A 14019-nucleotide genomic window follows, 5' to 3' on the forward strand; every position below is an offset into this window, starting at 1 on the left:
ATGTCGGTAGAGTGCCATGGTGTGACAGCTCACAGCAACCTCAAACTCTTGGGCTTAAGCCATTCTCTTGCCTTAGCCTTCCAAGTAGGTGGGACTACAGGTGATTGCCACAACACCCGGCTATTTTTTGGTTGTAGTTGTCATTGTTGTTTGGCAGGCCCGGGCTGGGTTCGAACTGCCAGCTCTGGTGTATGTGGCCAGTGCCCTAGCTGCTGAGCTGCAGGCACCAAGCCACACTCCAGTTTTCTTTTTATAATGCAAATGTTAGTTTGTAGCACAAATTAAACACTCAAGTGAGGGAACTGGTGGGAGGAAAAGGAACTCGATATCATCAAATGAAGAACAATTACATGTGCGTACTGAAAGCAACACGCCAAATCCCAAGTGCTGGAGGCTTCTGGTTGTCTGGGTTCAGAGGGAAAGGAGGCTAGGCTCAACTAATGACAGCTGAAATAAGCCACAGGATGAAGACAGGGGATACATATTCAGTTATCTGTCCTTCCTGGGGAGTTTATCCTAAGTTAGAAAGCAAGTTATTAAATTTCTTTTTGTGAAAATATTGACTCTCTAATGAGATTTCAAGAACTCCATCGACTGTGTCCGTGAGAATTAGGAGGTAACATCTAAAAATTCAAATTGTTTTACAAGTGTTATACCTCTGAACCAGAGAAATAAAATTAAAAGTAAAAACAAAAAGGCAAGTCTAAATCCATCTTTCTGAGAGCTGGGTGCTGCCATGGGTCGCCAGCTTAATTTGGCAAAAGTCTGACTAAAAAGAGGAAATTCTGAAGCTGAATTTGATTCAGAAAACTATTTTCTACCTATCGATATCATTTAAATGTGTCTTTATATAAAAATTCTAAGTCATTAAAAAAATGCACTGGGACCAATTTTATCACCACATTCAACAGTTATATTCGTTTTTAGACAGTACTGAGTTATGTTTTTGGATACATGTGGCATCTTGGGACTACGCAGCTCTTCAGTGATTTCTGTGAATACATTTCTTAGGAAATGCTTAAAAATAACTAATGCCTTCATTCCATTCAGGGGCAGACAGCAGCATCTCTGAGGCCGATATAATGCATCATCTAGGGTTGATTGCTTCTTACCTCCCTAAGCTTGTTTTTTGGCTGTTTTCACCTGTACTTGAAGTCTGTGCAGAGAATAATATTTTGGGTCAGGAGAGGTCTTCCAGTAGAAACATTGTATGTTGGGGCAAGGGCTTGGGTTTCTTTTGCCAAAATATTTGGATGATCAGTTATTTGTGATAGATCCACCAATGGCAGAATGCAGAATGATCTAAATTGATATGTATTTTCTACTAATCTCACCTAGATAAGTCAACACTGGGCCCTTAGAACCCTCAACCTGGTAGAAAACAGTACAAGGACAGCAAGAATCAATGCTATTGACTTAGTGTGAAATACCCAATTACAAGATATGGCCTATATGATTTCCAGTTTCCTTAGCATTAGTAAACACATAGAAATTCATATAAATAAATTTAAATAGCCAAATGTGACCCATAGCTACCATATTGGCTAGAGCAGCCTTAGTCATTTATAAAAGTAATTGGTGACTAAACTTTAGCAACTGCAGCCTTGGAGTGCCATGAACCCTTTAAGATAGCTGCTGGCCTTCCGGTGGGGTTTTACTTAGGCTTTCTTCTTCCAGGCAGTGGTTAGAGATAGCTAGCAGTTGATCGCAGGGAACGTCTAAGAGCCACATCTTCACCATCAAAACAAACATGTAAGCCAGCAAAGACCCACAAAAGCAACAAGAGGTATGGAGGTGAAAGCCCACATTAGTGTCTCTTGGAGACAAAGTTTTCTAGAGGAATGAAAGTCCCAGGGTTCAGCATGTCTCCAGGGCTGTCTCTCATGTTCATTGCTCCTTGGTGTCTCCTGATACCTGGGTATAAAACAAGAAGCCCACAAGGAATTTCCCAGTGCAACCATTTAGCTGGACAACCTGGAATGGTCTGGCCTGACCCAACAGTGGTTGGAATGGTTCTTTAGAAGGATGACTGTTTCTTGAGAATCTTGTGCAGCTGTGGGGTAGAAATCGTCAACACATTTGGTGTTCAGGCACAGATAAAATTAGGAAAGCATAACTGAAGAGAAATTTTAAAGCAGTTACAGATCTAAATAACTAAACATGGCATATATAGAATTAAAATGCATTTAAATGGCAATAAAGGTTGTTATTGTATAAATGGAATGTGTCCCACTTCAGACCAGGCAGAAATCACCCACTTTGGGGGGCTTTATAGTTGCATGCCTTTTATCAATATCAGCCTATTCACTACACATCTGATAAAAACCCAGACGATACTTGTTCAACTGAGGAATTCACCAACTGTGGTATGGCCACAACTGAAATGTTTTAGCCAAGAGCATTAACTATCTCATGGGGGAATCTGTCAAATACACTCCATTCTGTTTTGTTTCACAAAAAATAATATGTGAATGATCCTGGTAATCATTTGTGCTAAAGAATTATCTATTTCTGCATTTGTATGAGGATTTTGGCAAATGATATCTCTAGATTTTCTTCACTCAGTGAAATTTGCAATTCAGGTAAGCAAGTTATTTATTTTCTCTTTTTTTGATTTCTGGTTTGTCTGTATGATTTTCCACGTCTTCATGTCAGTGCTTTATAGTTGGGGGGGAAAAGGCTCTATCTTGAATCTTTCCTAAACTTTTCTTACGTTGCAATGTCCCTTTCCTATCCACATTACAATTATTAAACTGAAAAAGTTAATAAGGCGGAACTGCTCATTATTTGAGTGTGTATCTTTCAATTTTGCTCTGGAAATGAGGTACCGCTGTTCTACATGGGCACCTGCTGTTTTCTTTAAAGCTATGACTTGAAAAAAAGAAATAAAGCCAGGACTTGCTGTATCCTGAGTTTCCAAGCCTTTGTCATTGTTATGCAGATCAAGCCAGCAACTCTTACAATGATAGCCAGCTCATCTGGAGACTTTTGAAGGCTGCCACTGCTATTGTAATACCTTCAAAATAGAAACCCACTGGACTTTGCTATTTGTGTATACATTTTGACAATTGGGGTTTTGAAAATTGTAAGGGAAGTGCTGGGGTTGATGTTCAATTGTTTTTTCAAAACTTTTCTCTTAATTTTTTTGATCGATTGTTGGAAGTTTATTAAAAACATTTAATACAAATAAATAATGTAAAACTAAAAGTCTTTAAATGACAGCCATGGGGGGTGCCCCCTCTGCGCTCCTTTTAAGAGGGACTCTCCTGGTGGGCGTGTAGTTAAGTGATGCCTCCAGCTGCACACCTGTGCGACCTGCCACAGGCTATACTGAGACCTGGCTCTCCCTCCACGCCTCATCCCAAAGGCTGAACACAATGGAGTTGCTAAATGGGGCTTCTCTAATGAGCAGTCTTTGCTCCTGGGCTCCACATTGGCCTGCCTGAGAGTTTCTGGAGCATCAATGCAGTCTGAGGCTCTTCCCACCCAACACTGCTTCCTTCCTCCTCCCTTTTACAGGTGTCAGACCCACAGCCCCGTCTGGAGGCTCTCCCAGACCACTCTTGCTTCCTCTCCCCTTGACCCATCATAGACATTCCTCTAATAAATCTCTTATACTTGTAACTGACTCTTAGCACTCCCAGAGGACCCCAAACAATGCACCTTCCTCCAGTCACTGCTCCCACCCCAGTCCCTTTGAAGCCAGTAAATACAGATTTACCTCATTTATGGTATTGTTCGCATAACAGTTCTTTTCTGGCCTCCCCACTGACAGGCATTTAGATTCTTCCTAGTCTTGCACGATTATGAGTAAGGCATGTACATTTTTCTTTTAAGTGTATGTCTGCACTTAAAATTCTAGGAGTAGAATGTCTTGGTAGAAGATGGGTGCACTTTAAAATTTGAATATATTATCAAGTTACTTCTCAAGACATTTGTATCAGCCTACAGTTCCCATCTGTAGAATGAGAGTTTCTGTTGTCACAACGTATTCACAACATTGGTTATTATTGATTTTTAAAATTTATGCCAGTCTGCTACAAAAAGTGGTTTCTCATTACCACTGATGGTTAAAGCATGATTTCATAGGTCTGTGATGGTTCAAGTCTTATCTTACATCCATTATTCTTACATGTTGCTGACTGTTGATGATCTATGCAAAGGGTCTCTGTATTCCAGGAAAAGCAACTTATAAGGCAATTTCCCCCCAGTTTGAGATTTATGCTTGGTGTTTGTTTACGGGGGCTTATGCTGTGAATAAACTTTACATTTTTGTTTTATGCATTTAAAAAAAAGCCTCATGATCTGAGAAATTTTCTAAGGTCTTCACAAAATATAAATAAAGAGAAAAACTGCTCAATGTTTGTTTATTATGACAAAATTCAATATGGAATTAAGTAGCTAACTTGTGGCTAGGATTATGTATAATATTACCAGGTAGCTCAATACAGTGAGGCAAAGAAGAGTTAGTGCATCACTCTTTTAGGTTGTACTTCAGAGTACTGAGATGCTATACCACTGGCTTTCTGATTTTCACTGCTTGTAGCATTTGTATAATAATTTAAAGAACAGGCCAGATATTTCAGTTGGTTCAATTTTCTGTTTTCCAGATAATTCCTCTCTGCTTATACCCTGTTAAAAATAGCTTTCAGTTATTTAAGGAATCCTCACAGTGACTTGGAAATCAAAACTGTCAGATATTGAATCAAGATGGTCAAAAAAAAAGAAGTTGACAGCATGACATATTATACTGTCCTTCTATCTAAGCATTATTTGAAGGAAGCCAAATTTACTGGGAAAGTTTGGGGGCATGGAGAATAAAAGAATTCTCACATTATGCAACATACTATCATTAAAAAATACAAACCGATGGCTTTTGCCTTCAAAATTCTGTTACCACAATGTATAGGACAGAGACAGTTGTACCATTCATTCAGTAAGGAAGAAAAGCCTCGGCGTTTTCAAACATTCACCAATCTTTTCAACAGAGAAAGATAAAAGCAAGATGAAAATTCTAGAACCCTCACATTCACATGGGTAACACATGTCAAAATGGCCACATGCATCTGCACAAATAATTAAAAAAAATACACATTATTCAGATGAGGATTGTTCTTACTGAGGAAATCCGAACTTACCTCCTTGTTCATCCAACATAACCAAAGTCCTGATACCAGCATCTTTACTCTATATTCCAATAATGGTAGCAAAGTTGAAAAAGGTTAGAGAGAGAAAAGAGAGAAAGAGAAATCAGTAAGGGGACAATTAGCCCTAGAAACGGGAAATGAAGAAGGACCAAAGGAAAAAAGGGAGGAAGTATGGCGAGAGCCTTGAGGTTGGGGAAGGACTTGCAGGAATGGGTACCCTGCAGACTGGCTCCATCAGTGATGCTCATGGGGCCGCAGCACAATCTGTAGGGAGGGGGCCTGGGGATGGGCCTTGGTGTGGAATTGGAACATACACACTTAATATTGCATTGTGATTTTATATTCAGAAAATAAAAATGCCTGTGTTTTCATAACACCAACCACAGAAAGCAAATCTTTCCAAATCTTCTAGACTGAATTTTTCTCTCTGGCATAATCTAACAGAAAGCTTCCATCAGTGAAGGGAGAAGGATGTCCCATTGGGAAGATGTGCAAAAATCTTGCAGGAATGGGGTTGGAGGGGAGAGAGATTTGTAGGTTTATCAGGTGGCTTCACAAAGGTGGAGAAACACAGCTTAAAGGAAACTCGCCTTCCTATTTTCCCTCTATGGAGAGAAGTTCTGTGATATTAAGAAAGGAGATTGAGAAGAAAAATGAGGGCTCTTTATTCTGAAATCTGAAATTCTGCACAATTATGTAGTGTAAGGAAGTAATTCCTCTGCAAGCTTTACTGCAGCTCTTTTGTGCAGGAGAAGTCTTCAAAAGGCATCTTATTCCTTATTGTTCAAATAAACTGAATGCTGCCCGAACCATAGGCAGGAGGAGAGTGGGAGCTGGTGGGTGGAGAGAAGGCACCAAGCTGCTTGCCTCCCTGGTACTTAGGAATCACCATTCGAGGAATTCCAACCAGTTTTGACTTCTCATTTTACAGAGCGCCTGTTAGTGAATATCAAATGGCATCCCTTGCAGCTCAGATTCATTGGTTTTTCAAGAAAAGCTTACGCATGGCAGCTCCCAGAATAAATTCTAGAACAAGACCTCTCTCATAGCCTCATCTTATTTCCCACTAGCTTGCTTTGAACTAAGAAAGACAAAGATGTTAGTCGAGGCCAACAGAGGCTCTGTAAAAATATATACAGTATTTTAACAATTAAATTCCAATAGTGCTTCTAAATAAAATTAAACAATGAAACACTGAAAATGATTTCTGTGAGCTTCTATAAATCCATTATTTAGAGAATGTATTTATTTAAGTCCCTGGGAGTCAAAATCCTACCTCACCTTTGAAAATGCTTTGACAGACTTTAGTGGCAAAGCCAGAATGCAGTTTGGAGAGTGACCACCCAGCGTGACTGCAAGAGTTATTACCAGTGCAGATCCTGGGGCCAGACTTTGGGCTGGAGCCCTGGAGGCTTCATTTCCTGGCTCTGCAACCTCAGTCAAGTGTCCTAACTGCTCTGGGCTTCAAGTTTCTCCTTTGTCCTACAGCATTAATAGTTAACACCTCATTACGCTTTTATGTGAATTAAATGAATTACTGTGTGGAATGTGTTAGAGTGGAGCCTGACCTACAGTTGGTATTACATAAGTGTTTCTAAAATATATATATAATTCCAAAAATGCATCTGTAGCAGAATATCTAGGCAAACTAGAAATATCATCATCACCCAATATCATAAGAAGCTTCTAGATCACTAATTCTCAAACTTTAATGTCCATATGAATCCCCTGCAAGATGGGTCACCTCGAAGATTCTAACTCAGTAGGACTGGGACAGAGCCTGAGATTTTTATCTTTAACAAGTTCCCCAATACATGCAGCTGGTTCAGGGACACACACAGAGCAGCAAGATTTTAGACCTCAAAAGATACTCTAAATTTTTTTTCTTACATGTGTTGTAAATGAACTTTTATCTGTATTTCCCTTGTACTTTTATTATTTCTTTCCCCTTTTTCGTGTAGTGTAGCCATTTTTTTAATGAGATGGAGTTATAAAAAGCAGATGGCTGTTCAGGCTATAAGGCAACGTGAGTTCTGGGAAGGACCAAGGCATCTCAGAGAACGCCTTGTCCTTCAGGGTCCAGTCAAGGCCATGCGTGGGACCCCTGCTCCATTCTACTGGGGACAGTGGATGGGGAAAATGTTGGTGATGTTAGTTCATTCAGTCCAGCTCTCATCTGTTAACACATTCTTGATATTCTGCTCTACCCGTTTATTTTTATATGAAGCCCGGCAAGCATTCACATGTGTCCAATGTGGCGCTCCATGTTTCAGCATTAACATGATTCTCAGACATAATCTGAGGGAGCCAGAGCTTTTTAGGCTGCTCTAGTTTGGGAGAAGAGCAGCAGAGCACTGATCTGGGAGTCAGGAAAGCTGGGCTGTCTCGTAGCTCAACCACTGACTAGCCACGAGACTACGGAAGAATCCTCTGACTTTTCAGCATCTCTCCCCACATTTAAGATGAGGGTAGAGACGCCATATAAGATTGTGTGGCTGATAGGTCCATTCACTCACTCTCTGGCTCATTCTCTCTCTCCCTCCCCCCCTTCATTCATTTATTCAATAAATGTTTATGGAGACTTTGCTTTGCCCCAGGCACTAAGCCTAAGGGGTTAGATAAATGCTTGGCTTCTCATCTGCACTTCTCAGTGTAGAAACCATTTAACCAGGTGGGCAGAACGACGATCTAGGAGTCAGGAATACTGAATTCTAGACCTATCTCTACTGTCATGGTTCTCTAAAGTGTGTGCCTCAGCTTTCCCAGACGTCAAATGGGGACAGAAACCTTTCCTTCCCACAGTAGTTAGGAGCACAAGAAAAGCCACAGAATGTGAAGCCTGTAGGGGAGGCTGAGCTGGGCTCAGAAGGAAATACATGAAGATAAAGAATTTAATTTCGGTAGGATCCTGATCAGTGGAGAACGAGCTGCTTTGCTTCCATGGATCCTTTATCCTTTTGCTTTTTGTGTCATTCTCAAAGAAAAAGAATTCTCCTAAGAGTTGCTGGTGGAAGGGAGGTTAAGTGCTGTGCATAAGAATGTACAATCCAGGGCAGGGGATCAGAGTGCTCCCACTTAACGGACACAACCTAACTGTACATGGCACACCTTTGGGTGCAGGACACAATTACAAGAGGGACTCTACCTAACATATGCAAATACTGTAATGTAGTTGTTTGCACCCTCACATTAACTTGAAATTAAAAAAAAAAAAAAGAATTTACACTCTAGAATTCAAGTCAACCTGGGCTTTCATTGCATCTCTGCCATTTATAGCTGTGTGTCTCAAGCAGATACTTAGTCACTGTGGACCCCAAACTTCTCCACGGCAAAATCGAGATCAAAGTGGTTGCAAAGGCAGCTATGAAGATTAAGTTAGATACTAGAGGTTTGATGATAACGATGCTGATAGCTCCAAGCTCAGTACCCGGCACATGGTCAGTTCTCAATAGATGCTAGAACTTACATGTAGCCCCGATGCTTTGCCGGTAGCTTCTATCAGAATACCTGGACTGTTCTTGGAAGCTCCAGGAGACGAGCAAAGATGAGGACAAGATTTCAGGGAAGGCAGAATATTACTTTCTCTTGTTCCCTAAATAGTATTTTGTTTTAGTAGCTGGGAAGTGAGAGGAGGTGGTTCTATTTTTGACTTAGCACAATTCTTGGGTTCTGTTTGAGATGGCTGGGAAAACAGCGTACCTAAAAGCAGGGGAGTGGAAGTTATGAGGATTTTTATTCTTTATTATTTCTTCCTTTTTCTTTTTAAATTTATTTCACTGGTTTACTTTTTAAAATTTGTACTTTTTTGCATATGAACTAAGACTATGTTTCTGGAACATTTATAATCTTTCTTCTGTCATTCTGAGATATTTTCCCTGAAATCTGATACATTTGAGTTAAAATAGAATACCCTAGGCACTCCCTTATCTGCTGAGTTCCAAAGGACCCCATCCATATGTGCATATCTGAAAAAAAATGTCCAACCTGAATCTTTTCCACTTTTAAGAGAAAGTCCAGCATAAGGCAAACAGCTTCGGAATGCTTATTCTCTTCCTGTGGCTAAAGTGTCATGAAAGATAAGCTGGCATAAAAAAGGAAAAACACTAAAACATTCGCAAGATGTTAGCAGTTCAATCACCACTCCATGAAAGCTGTGTCTGTTGTGCCTGTGAACTGGCCTGCCCAAAGCAGTGTGGCTTTTGCTGGTTTAGTTTTCACATTGAGGTGTAGAATCCAATGCTCTTTCCTTGAATACACCTTGCATCAGACTCAGTTGTTCCTTCTATGCCTCTAAGGCAAATATGGCCTTGAATTTGGAGAGCTATTTGTGTATCTGTTCCTCTGCAAGATATCAATTTACATCTCCCCTCCTATCCTCAGAGTTAGGCATTCCATAAATATTTGTTCAAATGCATCTATGAAAATAGAGTTCCCAATTCCAGGGGTGGGAGGACCAAGTGCTATGGGATTTTCTAACCTTGTCACCTTTCTATGGTATTCATTCGGCTTTTCTGAACTTTCCCCACTGCCCTCTGTGTAACTTCACTTTGTCCTTGAAATGCTGAAAATGGCTTCTACTTAAAAGCTGGTTCCCATCTGGGCCATACTTTAGGTATGGTGCAAAGTTATATATTCCACTGAAAGTGGGATTGTTTGCCTCAGGGAGATCTCACAAGTTTAGTCACCTTTCCCTTCTTTGAGCCTGAATTTCCATAAGCATTCGGCTCAATTCAAATTATGTGGCGCTGATGAACCTTGGGATCATGGGCAAGATCCGGGTATTTCAATGCTCAGATTTTCTAAATGATTTCTGCCCTTGATGAATATTTCATGCTGGTTCTCTTTAAAGTGAATTCCCTTTTTGATTGAAATACAGAACATCATCTGAATAATCGATGTCCTAGACATTGGGGTGTTGGATCATAAATATAAAATAACCCAGGAGGAAATAAGAGCAAATCAACCTCCTTTAACAGTGCCTTGCTCACAGCTTCCTAAGGATGAAAGGCTGGTAGCCTCCTCTCTCTTATTAGAGGTAGGAGATATCTTCCACCCATTTTGCTCCTTGTTCTAAGATGCAGCTTCATGCTTGATTGAGAAATGCTTTAGAAGAAACAAAAATACATGATTTGAGAAACCTACTTCAATCAATAGAGCTTTTGAGATTTTTTCCCCTAGACTAAATTAGATTCCTTTGCATATTAAAAATTGCTCTGATTTGCTTAAAGTGATCCAATCTTTTGTAATTTCTTGGGAGCATTGACTAGGAAACACTTGCTATCCAAGTCTGGTTGTCACTGGTTGCAATTTAAGAAGACACATGAAAAGGAAGCACTTGTGTCCCAGAGACTCTGACGGGTTAAGTGGTGCATCTGATTCACTTGTGTCACTACTTGCCATGGTCTGGGCGGCATCTCAATTTGCACAGGTAGGCAAATTGGTGACAGTTTCTAGTATTTTAGAAATTTACATCACACGTGCATAAGTGCAAACAAGAAAGAAACATCAGCTTGGAGGTATGGTTCAAGGTCATAAAGATGTATTATGATAATAATATAATAATATACAATAAGTGATTATGTCGGTTGACTTGTGGACATGAGGAACATTGCTAACATTTTCTTTCGTTTTTCTTTCTCATGACAAATTGAGAGAGAATACGTCTAGGCTGAGAGCCTTCCCCAGCACTCAGATTTAGGATATCTGCCTCCTTCTTGGTCCTCAAGTATTTCTACAAGAGCAGTGTTCCCAGGACAGAGCAGGAGAACGTTTCTCCTCATGTAGAGAAGGAAGATTGCTTTCCAGGGCTGAGGGTCCTTTTGTTGGGCCTGCCTTCCCGGGGGGCCCAATTTGTGCTACCCTGCAGGCTTGAAGTGTCAATTATGTTTATGGTGAGAGATCACGCTGTGTGCACCCTACCCCAGCTCTCTCAACTTCCCCAGCCTCCTGGGGAGCGCAGGCTTGCTACCTTCTTCCTACTGCCCCCGTGGCATTTTGCATTTAGCCTTAGCCTATTTCATTCCTAGGTGAGAAGATGAAGCTGCACACGTGAGGGAAGATGTCGGCTTCCGTAGTGTGAGAGGCAGCTGCTTTTCCTTTTAGCCTTGTAAAATTTATCTTTTTTTCCCTTTCATGTCATTTCATAAACAATTTACAGTAGCATGAGGTGAGTCGGCTCATTTAATAATTCCACTAGAGAAACTCCAAGATCTCAGAAAATGATAATCACACACGAATTTCTACATTGATAAGCAGTTTTAAAGCATAGCTAAAATGGCATCTCACTGAATAAAAACCATTAGGCTTGTTTTATTAGGTTAAGATAAATATAGTCCAACCCATTCTTTTTCCACTTCATCTCTCCCAATGGACAAGTTCAATTAATCCTTTTATTCTTTCTTCCTGGTTGATGACTGCTGTACCAAATTGGAATGAGTGGGGTTTATTGCAAATGCCCTTTTGATTCCATTATTGCTCTCTGCCCTATTTTACCCATTTAAAAATAGTTTGGGATTCATTAACATGCCTCGCAAATGGATATTTAATCCAGAACCCGGAATAGAAAAGAACTTCTGGTCTTTATATTATTGGATTGGATATTTCCCTTTGTTAAAGACTTTTCCTATTTGCCCATCAATTTTAGTGACTAATGCTAAATATAGCTGTTTCTAAAATGGTATACAGGGGCAGTGCCTGTGGCTCAGTGAGTAGGGCATCAGCCCCATTTACCGCGTGTGGTAGGTTTGAACCTGGCCCTGGCCAAACTACAACAAAAAATAGCTGGGTGTCGTGGCAGGTGCCTATAGTCCTGGCTACTCAGGAGGCTGAGGCAAGAGAATCGCCTAAGCCCCAGAGCTGGAGGTTGCTGTGAACTGAGACGCCACAGCACTCTACTGAGGGTGACAAAGTGAAACTCTGTATCTAAAATAATAATAATAATAATAATCATGGTATACGGATACATATTTTTAAAAGTCATCTATGTGACTAAGTTCAGATCAGAATGTCAAGATTAGATGAGATTTATAGGCATCGAAGTAATTGAAGTTTTCTTTTTTTTTTACAGTTTTTGACCGGGGCCAGTGCCCTACTCCTTGAGCCACAGGCACCACCCTAAATGAAGCTTTTATATAGACAATTCCTTTGCATATTAAAAATTGCTCCAATTTGCTTAAAGTGATCTAATCTTTTGTAATTTCTTGGGAGCACTAACTGGGAAATAACTATCCCTTTCTGTCCCAGTTTATAAAGGCATCCTGGGTTGGGAGGGAGGGTGAGACACTGCATCTCCCTCGTTATGCAGCTATGGGGTACATTCAACCTGGACTCAGTGGGGTCATGGCTGAGGGAAAGGCAGCAGGCAGCATCTCAACCTAAGGGATTAGTTTCTTCATCTTAAAATATAGTCACTCCTTACCTCTTCAACCAGTTGCAGCATACGACGGGTGCTTTCCAGCGACTAAGATTAAAAAAATAAATAAATAAACATTATGAGTGCAGGATCCAGAGGTCTTGGAAAGTCAGAAATTCTTCACTTGAGCAACACAGAGGGTCCCTATCACATATTCTTTTTCAGTTTGTAAGTAAAACACACCAATATTGTTCCATTTTCAATCTCTTAGTCCTATCAGGCTTTCTACATGATTAGATTCCCTAAAGCAATTACATTAAAGCTTATCTTCATAAAATCAAAACCATATGAAGCTGATCTTGATATCAAAGACAGAGTAATCTGGAAATGATAATTGTGCATGCTCAGAATACATGAAAAATTATCCCGAATGCTCAGAGGACTCATTTGGTCTCCCTGGGCCAGGAATATTGAATTTTAAACACTGACATAATTTTTCATGAATTGAGATGAATATAATATCAAGTTTCTTATAAAGCACTATTGCAAGAAGTTCTTATCAATATAAATTAAAGCTGTTGCCTAAGGGTGAAAAAAATCAAGCATGTTTGAAATAACTATCGTAGAAGAGACAGCTATAATAATTATCTTCATCCTTAGATTAAAAAAAAAATGAGAAGGAATGTCTGAGCTCCAGGATGGTCCCTGGGGCACAGGGTGTCACTTTTTTCTCTGTTCCTTTGAAACTACTAGAATGTAACCACTGGTGTGATTTCTCAAAGCCGAGCTTTTAAGTGACAAACTTATTTTGAACAAGATTCTGCAAGAACTTGAAGGATGTTAACATTTCTGAAAGAGCTGTCAGCATGGCTCCTTTTTGAAATAAAATGGCTGTAAGCAATGGTATGCTAGCAGATGTTTAACCAGCTCTCCAAAAGAAAAAAAAAAAAAAAAGAAAGAACAAGAATATATAAATGTATTGAAGATTACTTTACGAATATAAAGAATGAATAAAATTTACAAATAATAATAAAATACATAATACTCTTTATTGTAAATTTCCTATAGCCAATTGATTCTCACAGAAAGCTTTTGTTGATTTTTGCTGAACTCTGGTGTCTGTTGCTAACTACGTGATGAACAAGTATAGTTCTGGCATGAATGGTGGTTGAATATTTTCATTTATGTTAATGAGTAACTACAGGAAAATGAAACAACAAAGACATATTGGAATTGTTCTTGCTTGTCCATGACAAAAGGGATTTCTTTGCTTTAGAGAATCATAGTTTTCAAATACTGGAAGATTTCTCCAGTTTTTGGTGTTAGTCATAGTGTAGTGGCTGAAGACAAGCACACGTCTAAATTTAATCTACCTTATGTTTTTTTCCCCACTTTCTTAAGTCTAGGCAATCCAGAAAACAGTAACTTAAGCCCTGATTGCAGTGTTTATGAGTTCCCATGGCATAAATATTACTCTTATCCTGTCTTGTTTTTAACTGTAATATAATGTCTTTGAACATG

At 39.7% G+C, this 14019-nt stretch overlaps 1 protein-coding gene across 2 annotated transcripts in view; it reads right to left on the reverse strand.

The window, feature by feature from the left end:
• SNAP25 (synaptosome associated protein 25) overlaps nt 1–14019 on the reverse strand; it is a 99171-nt gene that overhangs the window by 15909 nt on the left and 69243 nt on the right. For both annotated transcript variants that reach the window (XM_053574761.1, XM_053574762.1), the window contains exons 3-4: nt 12565–12606; nt 5139–5187 (exon numbers count right to left, since the gene is read on the reverse strand). In XM_053574761.1, the coding sequence (XP_053430736.1) occupies nt 5139–5187; nt 12565–12606 (91 nt within the window). The remainder of the gene's footprint in view (nt 1–5138; nt 5188–12564; nt 12607–14019) is intronic.

The sequence above is a fragment of the Nycticebus coucang genome, chromosome 21, assembly GCF_027406575.1.
Source record: "Nycticebus coucang isolate mNycCou1 chromosome 21, mNycCou1.pri, whole genome shotgun sequence".
Taxonomy (NCBI): domain Eukaryota; kingdom Metazoa; phylum Chordata; class Mammalia; order Primates; family Lorisidae; genus Nycticebus; species Nycticebus coucang.